The sequence below is a fragment of the Pseudophryne corroboree genome, chromosome 2 (assembly GCF_028390025.1).
Source record: "Pseudophryne corroboree isolate aPseCor3 chromosome 2, aPseCor3.hap2, whole genome shotgun sequence".
Taxonomy (NCBI): domain Eukaryota; kingdom Metazoa; phylum Chordata; class Amphibia; order Anura; family Myobatrachidae; genus Pseudophryne; species Pseudophryne corroboree.
This window is the reverse complement of record NC_086445.1, coordinates 38,387,124-38,407,239: the sequence shown is the minus strand read 5'-3', so window position 1 is coordinate 38,407,239 and position 20,116 is coordinate 38,387,124. Positions and strand designations below refer to the sequence as shown.

General features: G+C 49.5%; 1 protein-coding gene across 4 annotated transcripts in view; it reads left to right on the top strand.

The window, feature by feature from the left end:
• The first annotated feature begins 220 nt into the window (after nt 1-220).
• Nucleotides 221-20,116, top strand: part of MRPL48 (mitochondrial ribosomal protein L48) — a 114,577-nt gene continuing 94,681 nt past the window's right edge. The window contains exons 1-3 of one of the 4 annotated variants that reach the window (XM_063956971.1): nt 221-269; nt 1,355-1,499; nt 1,580-1,632. In XM_063956971.1, coding sequence (XP_063813041.1) covers nt 1,580-1,632 — 53 coding nt within the window. In that variant the 5' untranslated portion in view covers nt 221-269; nt 1,355-1,499. Of the gene's footprint in view, nt 270-1,299; nt 1,500-1,579; nt 1,633-20,116 lie in introns of those variants that run through there. The other 3 variants (XM_063956973.1, XM_063956972.1, XM_063956970.1) reach the window with 3 other exon arrangements.

Sequence of the window (20,116 nt, the reverse complement as noted above, 5' to 3'; positions counted from 1 at the left end):
GGGGGCAGATATAACATTTGCAGAAAGAGTTAGATTTGGGTGAGTTATATTGTTTCTGTGTAGGGTAAATAGTGGTTGCTTTATTTTTACACTGCAAATTAGATTGCAGATTGAACACACCCCACCCAAATCTAACTCTCTCTGCACATGTTATATCTGCCTCCCCTGCAGTGCACATGGTTTTGCCCAACTGCTAAAAAATTTCCTGCTGCGATCAACTTGGAATTACCCCCATTAAGTAGATAGAGAGAAAGGGTCGTGATACAGAGGTGCGTGAAGCTGTGATTTCAGATGCCTGGGACTTCCAAAAATATGCTAATGATTTAACTGATATCTGCCACTGATACTCCTGCCATCGCCGCTTGTGTACCACTGCACCAAACAACTTTGTATAAGAGAGATGGAGAGAAAGACAGAGAGGGCGAGAGAGAGAGGGAAGGAGAGAAAGAGACAGTGGGGGTCAGAGAGAGATTGGGAGAGTGACGTGAGAGAGAGGGGAGAGTAAGGAGAGCGAGAAGGAAAGTGGGGGGAGGAGAGAGAGGGAAGGGGAGAGAAAGAGAGTGGGAGGCAGAAAGAGACAGAAGGCGAGAGAACGAGAAGGAGAGTGGGGAGAGAGAGGGAAGGGGAGAGTAAGGAGAGCGAGAAGGAAAGTGGGGGAAGGAGAGACAGGGAAGGGGAGTGAAAGAGAGAGAGAGTGGGAGGCAGAGAGAGACAGAAGGTGAGAGAAAGAGAGGGAGAGTGGGGGGAGAGAGAGAGAGGGAAGGGGGGAGAAAGTGAGTTGGAGGCAGAGAGAGAGAGACAGAAGGCGAGAGAAAGAGGGAGAGTGGGGGCAGAGAGAGAGAAATTGAGAGGGAAGGAGAGAGATAAAGAGTGGGGGGGAGAGAGGGAAGGGGAGAAAGAGACAGAGGGAAGGGGAGGAAAGAGAGAGGGAAGGGGAGAGAAAGTGAGTGTCAGGCAGAGAGAGAGAGACGGAAGGTGAGAGAAAGAGAGAGAGAATGGGGGCAGAGAGAGAGAGATTGAGAGGAAAGGGGAGAGAGGAAGAGTGGGGGGGGGAGAGGGAAGGGGAGAGAGGAAGAGTGGTGGGGGGGGGGGGGGGTGAGAGGGAAGGGGAGAGAAAGAGAGATAATAGGGGCAGAAAAAGAGAGGGGAAGGGGAGATAAATAGAGGGAGAGTGGGGAGGGAGAGAGACAGAGACAGACACAGACAGAGACAGGGGGGGGGGGAGAGGCGCTATGTATGAGGATGGGATATAGCTGTTTGCAGGAGTGTATTCTATATGATCACCAGTACAATGTCACTTTCATTGAGTCCCTGTCAGATTTATGAGAGATGACATCATTCCCATGTTGTGCAGGTCAGGTTTCCATTGTCACACAGTCCTAGGAGGATTATCATCAGTGACACGAGAGGCGGAACCTGCAGCGGCAGCTCCCGTGGAACGAGTTCAGTGACGGACACTGTGTGCCCTGCACATCCTGTCCCCCATGCGGTGAGGTGAGGTGAGCATTACGGTGCTGGGGGTGAGATGGGAGAGGGGTAGGTGGGTGCAGGATCTGATGCCTGTGTTTGTGCCCCCCAGATGCTGCCTCTCAGTGGGATCCCCCTGCTCAGACACGCCGCGGCTCTCTGCCAGTAAGGACCCTGCTCCATGATGTCCTCTGCTGTGGGGAACCACAAGTCCCAGCAAAGATGTCAACTGTCACTGTTTTGCAGGGGCAATGGCACGTTTGCATATTGGTTCTGTTATACAACACTGAGCAATGATATTACATGCAATTCCCACAGTATAATCTGATTTTCTGGGCTATGGATTCAGAGCCTTAAAATGCAAACAATCTCATTTAAAATGATAATCATGTCACATAGCATGATGGGAGTAGTAGTGCTCCCTTGTCCTCCATATGCCGGCTAGTATCCCTGAAGCTGGTTTGTTGTATTTTTCAGTATGGTGCACGCTGGGACTTGCAGTTCCACCACGGCTGGTATGGTTCAGCCTGTCTTTTTGTTCACTCGTAATTACACATCCACGGTCGGTGACTGTAAAGCATCTTTGTTCTAAATTTCTCCAGGAATTGGGTTGTTAGGAGTTGGGTCATAAATAGACCCTAGGGCAATGCTTCTCAAGCAGAGATAAATCAGCTTTTTTTTCAGCCAGAAAATGGAATTATTTCCGCTTCTCCAAATCTATCAAGAGGTGTACGGTGGAGAAATCCCAGATTTCTGTAGCAGCGCCTCTGTTTTCATCCAGAAATACTGCCTACGTAGCCCGCTACGGGGGATGGGTGGGTGGTGTATGTAATATCAGGGTGGCGTTACGCAGTCTTACCTCCCTCTTCTGGACGCTGATGACCTAGCTACTCACTGCTGAGAGGTCGTCGCGGTGGCAGGTATTGCTGTCTAGTATCAGCATTTATACTAGACTGATCTTTTCAAAATATCTACATTTTCTCTGACGTCCTAGTGGATGCTGGGTACTCCGTAAGGACCATGGGGAATAGACGGGCTCCGCAGGAGACTGGGCACTCTTAAAAGAAAGATTAGGTACTACATCTGGTGTGCACTGGCTCCTCCCTCTATGCCCCTCCTCCAGACCTCAGTTAGAATCTGTGCCCGGCCAGAGCTGGATGCACCTAGTGGGCTCTCCTGAGCTTACTAGAAAAGAAAGTATTTGTTAGGTTTTTTATTTTCAGTGAGATCTGCTGGCAACAGACTCACTGCTACGAGGGACTGAGGGGAGAGAAGCAAACCTACCTGCTTGCAGCTAGCTTGTGCTTCTAAGGCTACTGGACACCATTAGCTCCAGAGGGATCGAACACAGGGCCCGACCTCGATCGTCCGTTCCCGGAGCCGCGCCTCCGTCCCCCTTGCAGAGCCAGAAGACGGAAGAACCAGGAGAAAATCGGCGGCTGAAGACTCCGGTCTTCAATAAGGAGGGGGGGGGGGGGGGGGGGCTCTGGGCTGCAATATGTATACCTTTTTTGGCAAAATGCACATAATACAGTGCTAACGTCCTAAGTGGATGCTGGGGACTCCGTAAGGACCATGGGGAATAGCGGCTCCGCATGAGACTGGGCACATCTAAAGAAAGCTTTAGGACTAACTGGTGTGCACTGGCTCCTCCCCCTATGACCCTCCTCCAAGCCTCAGTTAGATTTCTGTGCCCGACGAGAAGGGTGCACACTAGGGGCTCTCCTGAGCTTCTTAGTGAAAGTTTTAGTTTAGGTTTGTTATTTTCAGTGAGACCTGCTGGCAACAGGCTCACTGCATCGAGGGACTAAGGGGAGAAGAAGCGAACTCACCTGCGTGCAGAGTGGATTGGGCTTCTTGGCTACTGGACATTAGCTCCAGAGGGACGATCACAGGTTCAGCCTGGATGGGTCCCGGAGCCGCGCCGCCGGCCCCCTTACAGAGCCAGAAGAGCGAAGAGGTCCGGAGAAAGCGGCGGCAGAAGACGTTCCTGTCTTCAACTAAGGTAGCGCACAGCACTGCAGCTGTGCGCCATTGCTCTCAGCACACTTCACACTCCAGTCACTGAGGGTGCAGGGCGCTGGGGGGGGCGCCCTGAGACGCAATAAAACATGACAGAAATACCTTACATGGCAAAAAATGCATCACATATAGCTCCTGGGCTATATGGATGCATTTAACCCCTGCCAGAATATACAAAAAACCGGGAGATAAGGCCGCCGAAAAGGGGGCGGAGCCTATCTCCTCAGCACACTGGCGCCATTTTCCCTCACAGCTCAGTTGGAGGGAAGCTCCCTGGCTCTTCCCTGCACTACAGAAAGGGTTAAAAAAAGAGAGGGGGGCACTATTTAGGCGCAGTATTAAAACATACAGCAGCTATAAGGGGAAAAACACTTATATAAGGTTATCCCTGTATATATATAGCGCTCTGGTGTGTGCTGGCATACTCTCCCTCTGTCTCCCCAAAGTGCTAGTGGGGTCCTGTCCTCTATCAGAGCATTCCCTGTGTGTGTGCTGTGTGTCGGTACGTTTGTGTCGACATGTATGAGGAGAAAAATGATGTGGAGACGGAGCAGATTGTCTGTAACAGTGATGTCACCCCCTAGGGGGTCGACACCTGAGTGGATGTACTGTTGAAAATTACGTGACAGTGTCAGCTCTATATAAAAACAGTGGTTGACATAAGACAGCCGGCTACTCAGCTTGTGCCTGTCCAGACGTCTCATAGGCCGTCAGGGGCTCTAAAGTGGCCGTTACCTCAGATGGCAGATACAGACGCCGACACGGATACTGACTCCTGTGTCGACGGTGAAGAGACAACCGTGATTTCCAGTAGGGCCACACGTTACATGATTGAGACAATGGCAAATGTTTTTATACATTTCTGATAATACGAGTACCACCAAAAAGGGGTATTATGTTCGGTGGGGGAAAAACTACCTGTAGTTTCTCTAACGTCCTAAGTGGATGCTGGGACTCCGTAAGGACCATGGGGAATAGCGGCTCCGCAGGAGACAGGGCACAAAATAAAAGCTTGAGATATCAGGTGGTGTGCACTGGCTCCTCCCCCTATGACCCTCCTCCAAGCCAGTTAGATTTTTGTGCCCGGCCGAGAAGGGTGCAAACTAGGTAGCTCTCCAGAGCTGCTTAGAATAAAAGTTTAGTTAGGTTTTTTTATTTTCAGTGAGTCCTGCTGGCAACAGGCTCACTGCATCGTGGGACTAAGGGGAGAAGAAGCGAACTCACCTGAGTGCAGAGTGGATTGGGCTTCTTAGGCTACTGGACGTTAGCTCCAGAGGGACGATCACAGGTTCAGCCTGGATGGGTCACCGGAGCCGCGCCGCCGTCCCCCTTACAGAGCCAGAAGAGACGAAGGTCCGGTGAAAGCGGCGGCAGAAGACATCCTGTCTTCAAGACTAAGGTAGCGCACAGCACCGCAGCTGTGCGCCATTGCTCTCAGCACACTTCACACTCCGGTCACTGAGGGTGCAGGGCGCTGGGGGGGAGCGCCCTGAGACGCAATATAACACACATATACCTTAGCTGGCAAAAGGAATACATCACATATAGCTCCAGGGCTATATGGATGTATTTTTCCCCCTGCCATTTTACACAAAAAAGCGGGAGTTAAGGACGTCGTGAAGGGGCAGGGCCTATCTCCTCAGCACACTGGCGCCATTATTCCCTCACAGCTCCGCTGGAAGGACGGCTCCCTGATTCTCCCCTGCAGTACTGCATCTGATTCAGGGTAAAAAAGAGAAGGGGGGGCATTTTGGCAGCAAATAACTAGATTAACAGCAGCTATAAGGGATTAACACTTAGATAAGGTTATCCCTGTATATATATAGCGCTGGGTGTGTGCTGGCAGACTCTCCCTCTGTCTCTCCAAAGGGCTAAGTAGGGTCCTGTCCTCTATCAGAGCATTCCCGGTGTGTGTGCTGTGTGTCGGTACGCGTGTGTCGACATGTATGAGGAGGAAAATGAGGTGGAGGCGGAGCAGTTGCCTGTGTTAGTGATGTCGCCCCCTAGGGAGTCGACACCTGACTGGATGATTGTGTTTAAGCAATTAAGTGATAATGTCAGCAATTTACAAAAAACTGTTGACGACATGAGAAAGCCGGCAGATCAATTAGTGCCTGTTCAGGCGTCTCAGACACCCTCAGGGGCCCTAAAACGGCCGCTACCTCAGTGGGTCGACACGGATCCAGATACAGATACTGAATCTAGTGTCGACGGTGACGAGACAAACGTAATGTCCAGTAGGGCCACACGTTACATGATCACGGCAATGAAAGAGGCATTGAACCTTTCTGACACTACAAATACCTCAAAGGCGGGTATTATGTGGGGTGTGAAAAAACTGCCAATAGTTTTTCCTGAGTCTGAGGAAATAAATGAGGTGTGTGATAAAGCGTGGGTTTCCCCCGATAAAAAACAGCTAATTTCTAATAAGTTATTAGCACTATACCCTTTCCCGCCAGAGGTTAGGGCACGGTGGGAAACACCCCCTAGGGTAGATAAGGCGCTCACACGTTTATCTAAACAAGTAGCGTTACCGTCCCCTGATACGGCCACCCTCAAAGAACCAGCTGATAGGAGGCTGAAAAATATCCTGAAAAGTATATACACACATACTGGTGTTATACTGCGACCAGCAATCGCATCAGCCTGGATGTGCAGTGCTGGAGTCGCATGGGCGGATTCCCTGACTGAGAATATTGATACCCTGGATAGGGACAATATTCTGTTAACTATAGAACATTTAAAGGATGCATTGCTATATATGCGTGATGCGCAGAGGGATATTTGTACCCTGGCATCAAGAGTAAGCGCAATGTCCATCTCTGCCAGAAGAGCATTATGGACCAGACAGTGGTCAGGGGACGCAGATTCCAAACGGCACATGGAAGTATTGCCGTATAAGGGGGAGGAGTTATTTGGGGCTGGTCTAACAGACCTGGTGGCCACGGCAACGGCTGGAAAATCCACCTTTTTACCCCAGGTTACTTCACATCAACAGAAAAAGACACAGTCTTTTCAAACTCAGTCCTTTCGTTCCCATAAGTACAAGCGAGCAAAAGGTCACTCTTTTCTGCCCAAGGGCAGAGGAAGAGGAAAAAGGCAGCACCATGCAGCCGCTTCCCAGGAGCAGAAGCCCTCCCCTGCTTCTGCCAAGTCTTCAGCATGACGCTGGGGCTTTACAAGCAGACTCAGACAAAACCAAAGTCTCCCTCCGACAGGGAGGCAGTTCTGGAAGCCATTCACAAGCTGTACTCCCAGCAGGTGATAATCAAGGTACCCCTCTTACAACAGGGGAAGGGGTATTATTCCACACTATTTGTGGTACCGAAGCCGGACGGCTCGGTGAGACCAATATTAAATCTAAAATCTTTGAACACTTACATAAAAAGGTTCAAATTCAAGATGGAGTCACTCAGAGCGGTGATAGCGAACCTGGAAGAGGGGGACTATATGGTGTCGCTGGACATCAAGGATGCGTATCTCCACGTCCCAATATATCCTTCTCACCAAGGGTACCTCAGGTTTGTAGTACAAAACTGTCATTATCAGTTTCAGACGCTGCCGTTTGGATTGTCCACGGCGCCTCGGGTCTTTACCAAGGTAATGGCCGAAATGATGATTCTTCTACGAAGAAAAGGCATCTTAATTATCCCTTACTTGGACGATCTCCTGATAAGGGCAAGAACCAAGGAACAGTTAGAAGTCGGAGTGGCACTATCTCAGGTAGTGCTAAGTCAGCACGGATGGATTCTAAATATTCCAAAATCGCAGCTGATTCCAACGACACGTCTACTGTTCTTAGGAATGATTCTGGACACTGTCCAGAAGAAGGTGTTTCTCCCGGAGGAGAAGGCCAGGGAGTTATCCGAGCTAGTCAGGAACCTCCTAAAACCAGGACAGGTCTCAGTGCATCAGTGCACAAGGGTCCTGGGAAAAATGGTGGCTTCTTACGAAGCGATTCCATTCGGAAGATTCCATGCAAGAACTTTTCAGTGGGATCTACTGGGAAAATGGTCCGGATCGCATCTTCAGATGCATCAACGGATAACCCTGTCGCCAAGGACAAGGGTGTCTCTCCTGTGGTGGCTTCAGAGGGCTCATCTACTAGAGGGCCGCAGATTTGGCATTCAGGATTGGATCCTGGTAACCACGGATGCCAGCCTGAGAGGCTGGGGAGCAGTCACACAGGGAAGGAATTTCCAGGGCTTGTGGTCAAGCATGGAAACATCTCTTCATATAAACATTCTAGAACTAAGGGCCATTTACGATGCCTTAATTCAAGCAAAACCTCTGCTTCAGGGTCAGGCGGTGTTGATCCAGTCGGACAACATCACGTCAGTCGCCCACATAAACAGACAGGGCGGCACGAGAAGCAGGAGGGCAATGGCAGAAACTGCAAGGATTCTTCGCTGGGCGGAAAATCATGTGATAGCACTGTCAGCAGTGTTCATTCCGGGAGTGGACAACTGGGAAGCAGACTTCCTCAGCAGACACGACCTTCACCCGGGAGAGTGGGGACTTCACCCAGAAGTCTTCCACCAAATTGTAAACCGTTGGGAAAGACCAAAGGTGGACATGATGGCGTCACGTCTAAACAAAAAACTGGACAGATATTGCGCCAGGTCAAGGGACCCTCAGGCAATAGCAGTGGACGCTCTGGTAACGCCGTGGGTGTACCAGTCAGTGTATGTATTCCCTCCTCTGCCCCTCATACCGAAAGTATTGAGAATCATAAGAAGGAGAGGAGTAAGAACTATACTCGTGGTTCCGGATTGGCCAAGAAGGTCTTGGTACCCGGAACTTCAAGAGATGCTCACGGACGAACCGTGGCCTCTACCTCTAAGACAGGACCTGCTACTGCAGGGGCCTTGTCTGTTCCAAGACTTACCGCGGCTGCGTTTGACGGCATGGCGGTTGAACGCCGGATCCTGAAGGACAAGGGCATTCCAGAAGAAGTCATCCCTACTCTGGTAAAAGCCAGAAAGGGAGTAACCGCAAAACATTATCACCGCATTTGGCGTAAATATGTTGCGTGGTGTGAGGCCAAGAAGGCCCCTACACAGGAATTTCAACTGGGTCGTTTCTTGCATTTCCTGCAAACAGGACTGTCTATGGGCCTAAAATTAGGGTCCATTAAGGTTCAAATTTCGGCCCTGTCGATATTCTTCCAGAAAGAACTGGCTTCAGTACCTGAAGTTCAGACATTTGTGAAAGGGGTGCTGCACATACAGCCTCCTTTTTGTGCCTCCAGTGGCACCTTGGGATCTCAATGTTGTGTTGAGATTTCTAAAATCACACTGGTTTGAACCATTGTCTACGGTAGATTTAAAATATCTCACGTGGAAGGTGTCGATGCTGTTGGCCTTGGCTTCAGCTAGGCGTGTGTCAGAATTGGCGGCTTTATCATGTAAAAGCCCTTACCTAAATTTTCATTCTGACAGGGCGGAATTGAGGACTCGTCCTCAATTTCTACCTAAGGTGGTTTCTGCATTTCACATGAACCAACCTATTGTGGTACCTGCGGCTACTAGGGACTTAGAGGACTCTAAGTTGCTGGACGTTGTCAGGGCCTTGAAAATATATGTTTCCAGGACGGCTGGAGTCAGGAAAACTGACTCGCTGTTTATCCTGTATGCACCCAACAAGCTGGGTGCTCCTGCTTCAAAGCAGACGATTGCTCGTTGGATTTGTAGTACAATTCAGCTTGCACATTCCGTGGCAGGATTGCCACAGCCAAAATCAGTAAAAGCCCATTCCACAAGGAAAGTGGGCTCATCTTGGGCGGCTGCCTGAGGGGTCTCGGCTTTACAACTTTGCCGAGCAGCTACTTGGTCAGGGGCAAACACGTTTGCTAAATTCTACAAATTTGATACCCTGGCTGAGGAGGACCTGGAGTTCTCTCATTCGGTGCTGCAGAGTCATCCGCACTCTCCCGCCCGTTTGGGAGCTTTGGTATAATCCCCATGGTCCTTACGGAGTCCCAGCATCCACTTAGGACGTTAGAGAAAATAAGATTTTACTTATCGATAAATCTATTTCTCGTAGTCCGTAGTGGATGCTGGGCGCCCATCCCTAGTGCGGATTGTCTGCAATACTTGTATATAGTTATTGTTACAAAAAATTCGGGTTATTATTGTTGAGCCATCTTTTCAGAGGCTCCTTTAAAATTATCATACTGTTAACTGGGTTCAGATCACGAGTTGTACGGTGTGATTGGTGTGGCTGGTATGAGTCTTACCCGGGATTCAATATCCTTCCTTATTATGTACGCTCGTCCGGGCACAGTATCCTAACTGGCTTGGAGGAGGGTCATAGGGGGAGGAGCCAGTGCACACCACCTGATATCTCAAGCTTTTATTTTGTGCCCTGTCTCCTGCGGAGCCGCTATTCCCCATGGTCCTTACGGAGTCCCAGCATCCACTACGGACTACGAGAAATAGATTTATCGGTAAGTAAAATCTTATTTTTCCTGAATCTGAGAAATAAGATGAGGTGTGTGATGATGCGTGGGTTTCCCCCCGATAACAATTGATAATTTCTTAAAAAGTATTGGCTGCATACCCTTTCCCGCCAGAGGTTAGGGTGCGTTGGGAAACACCCCCTAGGGGGGATAAGGCGCTCACACGCTTGTAAGAACAAGGGCTCTACCCTCTCATGAGATGGCCGCCCTTAAGGATCCTGCTGATAGAAAGCAGGAGGGTATCCAAAAAGGTATTTACACACATACTGGTGTTATACTGCGACCAGCTATCGCCTCAGCCTGGAGGTGCAGTGCTGGGTGGGCATGGTCGGATTCCCTGACTGGAAATATTAGGATAGTATATTATTGCCTATAGAGCATTTAAAAGATGCATTTCTATATATGCATGATGCACAGCGGAATAATTGCCGACTGGCATTAAGTATAAGTGCGTTGTCCAATTCTATCAGTAAAATGGTCAGGTGATGCGGATTCCAAACGGCATTTGGAAGTATTGCCTTTGAAAGGGGACATTTGGGGTCGGTCTTTTAGACCTGGTGGCCACGGCAACAGCTGGGAAATCCACGTTTGTACCCCAGGTCGCCTCTCAAAATAAGACGCCGTATTATCAGGCGCAGTCCTTTGTTGGCAAGCGGATAAAAGGTTCCTCTTTTCTGCTCGTGACAGAGGGAGAGGAAAAAGGCTGCAGAGATCAGCCAGTTCCCAGGAACAGAAACCCTTTCCCGCCTCTGCCAAGCCCTCAGTATGACGCTAGGGCTTTACAAGCTCAGGCACGGTGGGGGCCCGTTCTCAATGAATTTCAGTGCGCAGTGGGCTCACTCGCAAGTAGACCCCTGGATCCTTCAGGTAATATCTCAGGGGTACATATTGGAATTCGAGACGTCTCCCCCTCGCCGTTTCCAAAAGTCGGCTTTACCGACGTCTCCCTCTGACAGGGAGGCAGTTTTGGAAGCCATTCACAAGCTGTATTCCCAGCAGGTGATAATCAAGGTACCCCTCCTGCAACAGGGAACGGGGTGTTATTCCACACTATTGTGGTACCGAAGCCAGACGGCTCGGTGAGACCGATTCTAAATCTAAAATCTAAAATCTTTGAACACTTACATACAGAGGTTCAAATTCAAGATTGAGTCACTCAGAGCAGTGATTGCGAACCTGGAAGAAGGGGACTACATGATGTCTCGGGACATCAAGGATGCTTACCTTCATGTCAAAATTTACCCTTCTCACCAAGGGTACCTCAGGTTATGGTACAGAACTGTCACTATCAGTTCAGACGCTGCCGTAGGGATGGTCCACGGCACCCCGGGTCTTTACCAAGGTAATGGCCGAAATGATATCCCTTCGAAGGAAGAACATTTTAGTTATCCCTTACTTGGACGATTCCCTGATAAGGGTAAGATCCAGGGAACAGTTGGAGGTCGGTGTAGCACTATCTCAGGTAGTGTTGCGGCAGCACGATTGGATTCTCAATATTCCAAAATCGCAGCTGGTTCCGACGACTTGTCTTCTGTTTCCTAGGGATGATCCTGGACACAGTCCAGAAAAAAGGTGTTTCTCCCGGAAGAGAAAGCCAGGGAGTTATCCGAGCTAATCAGGAACCTCCTAAAACCGAACCAAGTCTCAGTGCATCAATGCACAAGGGTTCTTGGTAAAAATGGTGGCTTCCTACGAAGCAATCCCATTCATTAGATTCCACGCAAGAACTTTCCAGTGGAACCTACTGGACAAATGGTCCGGGTCGCATTTTCAGATGCATCAGCGGATAACCCTGTCACCAAGGACAAGGGTATCCATCCTGTGGTGGTTGCAGAGTGCTCATCTTCTAGAGGGCTGCAGATTCGGCATTCAGGACTGGGTCCTGGTGACCACGGATGCCAGCCTGCGAGGCTGGGGAGCAGTCACACAGGGAAGGAATATCCAGGGCTTAGGGTCAAGCCTGGATACATCACTTCACATAAATATCCTGAAGCTAAGGGCCATTTACAATGCTCTAAGCTTAGCAAGACCTCTGCTTCAAGGTCAGCCGGTGTTGATCCAGTCGGACAACATCATGGCAGTCACCCACGTAAACAGACAGGGTGGCACAAGAAGCAGGAGGGCAATGGCAGAAGCTGCAAGGATTCTTCGCTGGGCGGAAAATCATGTGATAGCACTGTCAACAGTATTCATTCCGGGAGTGGACAACTGGGAAGCAGACTTCCTCAGCAGACACGACCTTCACCCGGGAGAGTGGGGACTTCACCCAGAAGTCTTCCACCTGATTGTAAACCGTTGGGAAAAACCAAAGGTGGACATGATGGCGTCACGTCTAAACAAAAAACTGGACAGATATTGCGCCAGGTCAAGGGACCCTCAGGCAATAGCAGTGGACGCTCTGGTAACGCCGTGGGTGTACCAGTCAGTGTATGTGTTCCCTCCTCTGCCTCTCATACCAAAAGTACTGAGAATCATAAGAAGGAGAGGAGTAAGAACTATACTCGTGGTTCCGGATTGGCCAAGAAGGACTTGGTACCCGGAACTTCAAGAGATGCTCACGGACGAACCGTGGCCTCTACCTCTAAGAAAGGACCTGCTACTGCAGGGGCCTTGTCTGTTCCAAGACTTACCGCGGCTGCGTTTGACGGCATGGCGGTTGAACGCCGGATCCTGAGGGAAAAAGGCATTCCAGAAGAAGTCATCCCTACTCTGGTCAAAGCCAGGAAGGACGTAACCGCAAAACATTATCACCGCATTTGGCGTAAATATGTTGCGTGGTGTGAGGCCAAGAAGGCCCCTACAGAGGAATTTCAACTGGGTCGTTTCCTTCATTTCCTGCAAACAGGACTGTCTATGGGCCTAAAATTAGGGTCCATTAAGGTTCAAATTTCGGCCCTGTCGATTTTCTTCCAGAAAGAACTGGCTTCAGTACCTGAAGTTCAGACATTTGTAAAAGGGGTGCTGCACATACAGCCTCCTTTTGTGCCTCCAGTGGCACCTTGGGATCTCAATGTTGTTTTGAGTTTTCTAAAGTCACATTGGTTTGAACCACTTTCCACTGTGGACTTAAAATATCTCACATGGAAGGTGTCGATGCTGTTAGCCTTGGCTTCAGCCAGGCGTGTGTCGGAATTGGCGGCTTTATCATATAAAAGCCCTTACTTAATTTTTCATTCTGACAGGGCGGAATTGAGGACTCGTCCTCAATTTCTACCTAAGGTGGTTTCTCTATCGTCCTAGTGGATGCTGGGGTTCCTGAAAGGACCATGGGGAATAGCGGCTCCGCAGGAGACAGGGCACAAAAAGTAAAGCTTTAGGATCAGGTGGTGTGCACTGGCTCCTCCCCCTATGACCCTCCTCCAAGCCTCAGTTAGATTTTTGTGCCCGGCCGAGAAGGGTGCAATCTAGGTGGCTCTCCTAAAGAGCTGCTTAGAAAAGTTTAGCTTAGGTTTTTTATTTTACAGTGAGTCCTGCTGGCAACAGGATCACTGCAACGAGGGACTTAGGGGAGAAGAAGTGAACTCACCTGCGTGCAGGATGGATTGGCTTCTTTGGCTACTGGACATTAGCTCCAGAGGGACGATCACAGGTACAGCCTGGATGGTCACCGGAGCCTCGCCGCCGGCCCCCTTGCAGATGCTGAAAAGAGAAGAAGGTCCAGAATCGGCGGCAGAAGACTCCTCAGTCTTCTTAAGGTAGCGCACAGCACTGCAGCTGTGCGCCATTGCTCTCAGCACACTTCACACGGCAGTCACTGAGGGTGCAGGGCGCTGGGAGGGGGGCGCCCTGGGAGGCAATGTAAACCTATTTTTTGGCAAAAAATACCTCACATATAGCCTCCGGGGGCTATATGGAGATATTTAACCCCTGCCAGAATCCGTTGAAGAGCGGGAGACGAGCCCGCCGAAAAAGGGGCGGGGCCTATCTCCTCAGCACACAGCGCCATTTTCCCTCACAGAAAGGCTGGAGGGAAGGCTCCCAGGCTCTCCCCTGCACTGCACTACAGAAACAGGGTTAAAACAGAGAGGGGGGGCACTAATTTGGCGTTAGAAATATATAAAAAGATGCTATAAGGGAAAACACTTATATAAGGTTGTCCCTATATAATTATAGCGTTTTTTGGTGTGTGCTGGCAAACTCTCCCTCTGTCTCTCCAAAGGGCTAGTGGGTCCTGTCCTCTATCAGAGCATTCCCTGTGTGTGTGCTGTGTGTCGGTACGTGTGTGTCGACATGTATGAGGATGATGTTGGTGAGGAGGCGGAGCAATTGCCTGTAATGGTGATGTCACTCTCTAGGGAGTCGACACCGGAATGGATGGCTTATTTAGGGAATTACGTGATAATGTCAACACGCTGCAAGGTCGGTTGACGACATGAGACGGCCGACAAACAATTAGTACCGGTCCAGACGTCTCAAAAACACCGTCAGGGGTTTTAAAACGCCCGTTTACCTTAGTCGGTCGACACAGACACGGACACTGAATCCAGTGTCGACGGTGAATAAACAAACGTATTCCTTATTAGGGCCACACGTTAAGGGCAATGAAGGAGGGGTTACATATTTCTGATACTACAAGTACCACAAAAGAGGGTATTATGTGGGATGTGAAAAAACTACCTGTAGTTTTTCCTGAATCAGATAAATTAAATGAAGTGTGTGATGATGCGTGGGTTCCCCCCGATAAAAAATTATTGGCGGTATACCCTTCCCCGCCAGAAGTTAGGGCGCGTTGGGAAATACCCCTTAGGGTGGATAAGGCGCTCACGCTTATCAAAACAAGTGGCGGTACCGTCTATAGATAGGGCCGTCCTCAAGGAACCAGCTGACAGGAGGCTGGAAAATATCATATAAAAGTATATACACACATACTGGTGTTATACTGCGACCAGCGATCGCCTCAGCCTGGATGTGCAGAGCTGGGGTGGCTTGGTCGGATTCCCTGACTAAAAATATTGATACCCTTGACAGGGACAGTATTTTATTGACTATAGAGCATTTAAAGGATGCATTTCTATATATGCGAGATGCACAGAGGGATATTTGCACTCTGGCATCAAGAGTAAGTGCGATGTCCATATCTGCCAGAAGATGTTTATGGACACGACAGTGGTCAGGTGATGCAGATTCCAAACGGCACAAAGGTGTATTGCCGTATAAAGGAAGAGGAGTTATTTGGGGTCGGTCCATCGGACCTGGTGGCCACGGCAACTGCTGGAAAATCCACCGTTTTTACCCTAAGTCACATCTCTGCAGAAAAAGACACCGTCTTTTCAGCCTCAGTCCTTTCGTCCCTATAAGAGTCATATTTGCCCAGGGATAGAGGAAAGGGAAGAAGACTGCAGCAGGCAGCCCATTCCCAGGAACAGAAGCCTTCCACCGCTTCTGCCAAGCTCTCAGCATGACGCTGGGACCGTACAGGACCCTTGGATCCTACAAGTAGTATCCCAGGGGTACAGATTGGAATGTCGAAACGTTTCCCCCTCGCAGGCTCCTGAAGTCTGCTTTACCAAGGTCTCCCTCCGACAAGGAGGCAGTATGGAAAAAAATTCACAAGCTGTATTCCCAGCAGGTGATAATCAAATTACCCCTCCTACAACAAGGAAAGGGGTATTATTCCACACTATATTGTGGTACTGAAGCCAGAAGGCTAGGTGAGACCTATTCTAAATCTAAAAAAATTTGAACACTTACAAAGGTTCAAATCAAGATGGAGTCACTCAGAGCAGTGATAACGAACCAGGAAGAAGGGGACTATATAGTGTCCCGGGACATCAGGGATGCTTACCTCCATGTCCCAAATTTGCCCTTCTCACTAAGGGTACCTCAGGTTCGTGGTATAGAACTGTCACTATCAGTTTCAGACGCTGCCGTTTGGATTGTCCACGGCACCCCGGGTCTTTACCAAGGTAATGGCCGAAATGATGATTCTTCTTCGAAGAAAAGGCGTCTTAATTATCCCTTACTTGGACGATCTCCTGATAAGGGCAAAGTCCAGGGAACAGTTGGAGGTCGGAGTAGCACTATCTCGGATACTGCTACAACAGCACGGGTGGATTCTAAATATTCCAAAATCGCAGCTGATCCTGACGACACGTCTGCTGTGCCTAGGGATGATTCTGGACACAGTCCAGAAAAAGGTGTTTCTCCCGGAAGAGAAAGCCAGGGAGTTATCCGAGCTAGTCAAGAACCTCCTAAAACCAGGAAAAGTGTCAGTGCATCATTGCACAAGGGTCCTGGTAAAAATGGTGGCTTCCTACGAAGCAATTCCATTCGGCAGATTTCACGCAAGAACTTTTCAGTGGGATCTGCTGGACAAATGGTCCGGATCGCATCTTCAGATGCATCAGCGGATAACCCTATATCCAAGGACAAGGGTGTCTCTCCTGTGGTGGTTACAGAGTGCTCATCTTCTAGAGGGCCGCAGATTCGGCATTCAGAATTGGATGCTGGTGACCACGGAGGCCAGCCCGAGAGGCTGGGGAGCAGTCACACAAGGAAAAAATTTCCAGGGAGTGTGATCAAGTCTGGAGACTTTTCTCCACATAAATATACTGGAGCTAAGGGTAAATTTATAATGCTCTAAGCTTAGCAAGACCTCTGCTTCAAGGTCAGCCGGTATTGATCCAGTGGGAAAAACATCACGGCAGTCGCCCACGTAAACAGACAGGGCGGCACAAGAAGCAGGAGGGCAATGGCAAAAACTGCAAGGACTTTTCGCTGGGCGGAAAATCATGTGATAGCACTGTCAGCAGTGTTTCATTCCGGGAGTGGAAACTGGGAAGCAGACTTCCTCAGCAGGCACGACCTCCACCCGGGAGAGTGGAAACTTCATCGGGAAGTTTTTCCACATGATTGTGAACCGTTGGGAAATACCAAGGTGGACATGATGGCGTCCCGTCTGAACAAAAAACGGGACAGGTATTGCGCCAGGTCAAGAGACCCTCAGGCAATAGCTGTGGACGTTCTGGTAACACCGTGGGTGTACCAGTCGGTGTATGTGTTCCCTACTCTGCTTCTCATACCTAAGGTACTGAGAATTATAAGACGTAGAGGAGTAAGAACTATACTCATGGCTCCGGATTGGCCAAGAAGGACTTGGTACCCGGAACTTCAAGAGATGCTCACAGAGGACTTATGGCCTCTGCCGCTAAGAAGGGACTTGCTTCAGCAAGTACCATGTCTGTTCCAAGACTTACCGCAGCTGCGTTTGACGGCATGGCGGTTGAACGCCGGATCCTAAGGGAAAAAGGCATTCCGGAAGAGGTCATTCCTACCCTGGTCACAGCCAGGAAGGAGGTGACCGCACAACATTATCACCACATGTGGCGAAAATATGTTGCGTGGTGAGGCCAGGAAGGCCCCACGAAGAAATTTCAACTCTGTCGATTCCTGCATTTCCTGCAAACAGGAGTGTCTATGGGCCTCAAATTGGGGCCCATTAAGGTTCAAATTTCGGCCCTGTCGATTTTCTTCCAGAAAGAATTGGCTTCAGTTCCTGAAGTCCAGAAGTTTGTCAAGGGAGTATTGCATATACAACCCCCTTTTGTGCCTCCAGTGGCACTGTGGGATCTCAACGTAGTTCTGGGATTCCTCAAATCACATTGGTTTAAAACCAGTCAAATCTGTGGATTTGAAGCATCTCACATGAAAAGTGACCATGCTCTTGGCCCTGGCCTGGGCCAGGCGAGTGTCAAATTGGTGGTTTTTTTCTCAAAAAAGCCCATATCTGTTTGTCCATTCGGACAGGGCAGAGCTGCGGACTCGTCCCCAGTTCTCTCCCTAAGTTGGTGTCAGTGTTTCACCTGAACCAGCTTATTGTGGTGCCTTGCGCCTACTAGGGACTTGGAGGACTCCAAGTTGCTGGATGTTGTCAGGGCCCTGAAAGTATAGGTTCCAGGACGGCTGGAGTCAGGAAAACTGACTTGCTGTTATCCTGTATGCACCCAACAAACTGGGTGCTCTTGCTTCTAAGCAGACTATTGCTAGTTGGATGTGTAATACAATTCAGCTTGCACATTCTGTGGCAGGCCTGCCACAGCCAAAATATGTAAATGCCCATTCCACAAGGAAGGTGGGCTCATCTTGGGCGGCTGCCCGAGGGGTCTCGGCATTACAACTTTGCCGAGCTGCTACTTGGTCAGGGGCAAACACGTTTGCAAAATTCTACAAATTTGATACCCTGGCTGAGGAGGACCTGGAGTTCTCTCATTCGGTGCTGCAGAGTCATCCGCACTCTCCCGCCCGTTTGGGAGCTTTGGTATAATCCCCATGGTCCTTTCAGGAACCCCAGCATCCACTAGGACGATAGAGAAAATAAGAATTTACTTACCGATAATTCTATTTCTCGGAGTCCGTAGTGGATGCTGGGCGCCCATCCCAAGTGCGGATTATCTGCATTACTTGTACATAGTTACAAAAAATCGGGTTATTATTGTTGTGAGCCATCTTTCAGAGGCTCCGCTGTTATCATACTGTTAACTGGGTTCAGATCACAGGTTGTACAGTGTGATTGGTGTGGCTGGTATGAGTCTTACCCGGGATTCAAAATCCTTCCTTATTGTGTACGCTCGTCCGGGCACAGTGTCCTAACTGAGGCTTGGAGGAGGGTCATAGGGGGAGGAGCCAGTGCACACCACCTGATCCTAAAGCTTTACTTTTTGTGCCCTGTCTCCTGCGAATCCGCTATTCCCCATGGTCCTTTCAGGAACCCCAGCATCCACTACGGACTCCGAGAAATAGAATTATCGGTAAGTAAATTCTTATTTTCTGCATTTCACATGAACCAACCTATTGTGGTACCTGCGGCTACCAGGGACTTAGAGGACTCTAAGTTGCTTGACGTTGTCAGGGCCTTGAAAATATTTGTTTCCAGGACGGCTGGAGTCAGGAAATCTGACTCGCTGTTTATCCTGTATGCACCCAACAAGCTGGGTGCTCCTGCTTCAAAGCAGACGATTGCTCGTTGGATTTGTAGTACAATTCAGCTTGCACATTCTGTGGCAGGATTGCCACAGCCCAAATCAGTAAAAGCCCATTCCACAAGGAAAGTGGGCTCATCTTGGGCGGCTGCCCGAGGGGTCTCGGCTTTACAACTTTGCCGAGCAGCTACTTGGTCAGGGGCAAACACGTTTGCTAAATTCTACAAATTTGATACCCTGGCTGAGGAGGACCTGGAGTTCTCTCATTCGGTGCTGCAGAGTCATCCGCACTCTCCCGCCCGTTTGGGAGCTTTGGTATAATCCCCATGGTCCTTACGGAGTCCCAGCATCCACTAGGACGTCAGAGAAAATAAGATTTTACTTACCGATAAATCTATTTCTCGTAGTCCGTAGTGGATGCTGGGCGCCCATCCCTAGTGCGGATTGTCTGCAATACTTGTATATAGTTATTGTTACAAAAATTCGGGTTATTATTGTTGTGAGCCATCTTTTCAGAGGCTCCTTTGCGTTTATCATACTGTTAACTGGGTTCAGATCACAAGTTATACGGTGTGATTGGTGTGGCTGGTATGAGTCTTACCCGGGATTCAATATCCTTCCTTATTATGTACGCTCGTCCGGGCACAGTATCCTAACTGAGGCTTGGAGGAGGGTCATAGGGGGAGGAGCCAGTGCACACCACCTGATCCTTAAGCTTTTATTTTGTGCCCTGTCTCCTGCGGAGCCGCTATTCCCCATGGTCCTTACGGAGTCCCAGCATCCACTACGGACTACGAGAAATAGATTTATCGGTAAGTTAAATCTTATTTTTCCATTCGGACAGGGCGGAATTGAGGACTCGTCCTCAGTTTCTCCCTAAGGTGGTTCCAGCGTTTTCACCTGAACCAACCTATTGTGGTGCCTGCGGCTACTAGGGACTTGGAGGAATCCAAGTTGCTGGATGTTGTCAGGGCCCTGAAAATATGTTTCCAGGACGGCTGGAGTCAGGAAATCTGACTCGCTGTTTATCCTGTATGCACCCAACATGCTGGGTGCTCCTGCTTCTAAGCAGACTATTGCTCGTTGGATTTGTAGTACAATTCAGCTTGCACATTCTGTGGCAGGCCTGCCATAGCTAAAATCTGTAAAAGCCCGTTCCGCAAGGAAAGTGGGCTCATCTTGGGCGGCTGCCCGAGGGGTCTCGGCTTTACAACTTTGCCGAGCAGCTACTTGGTCAGGGGCAAACACG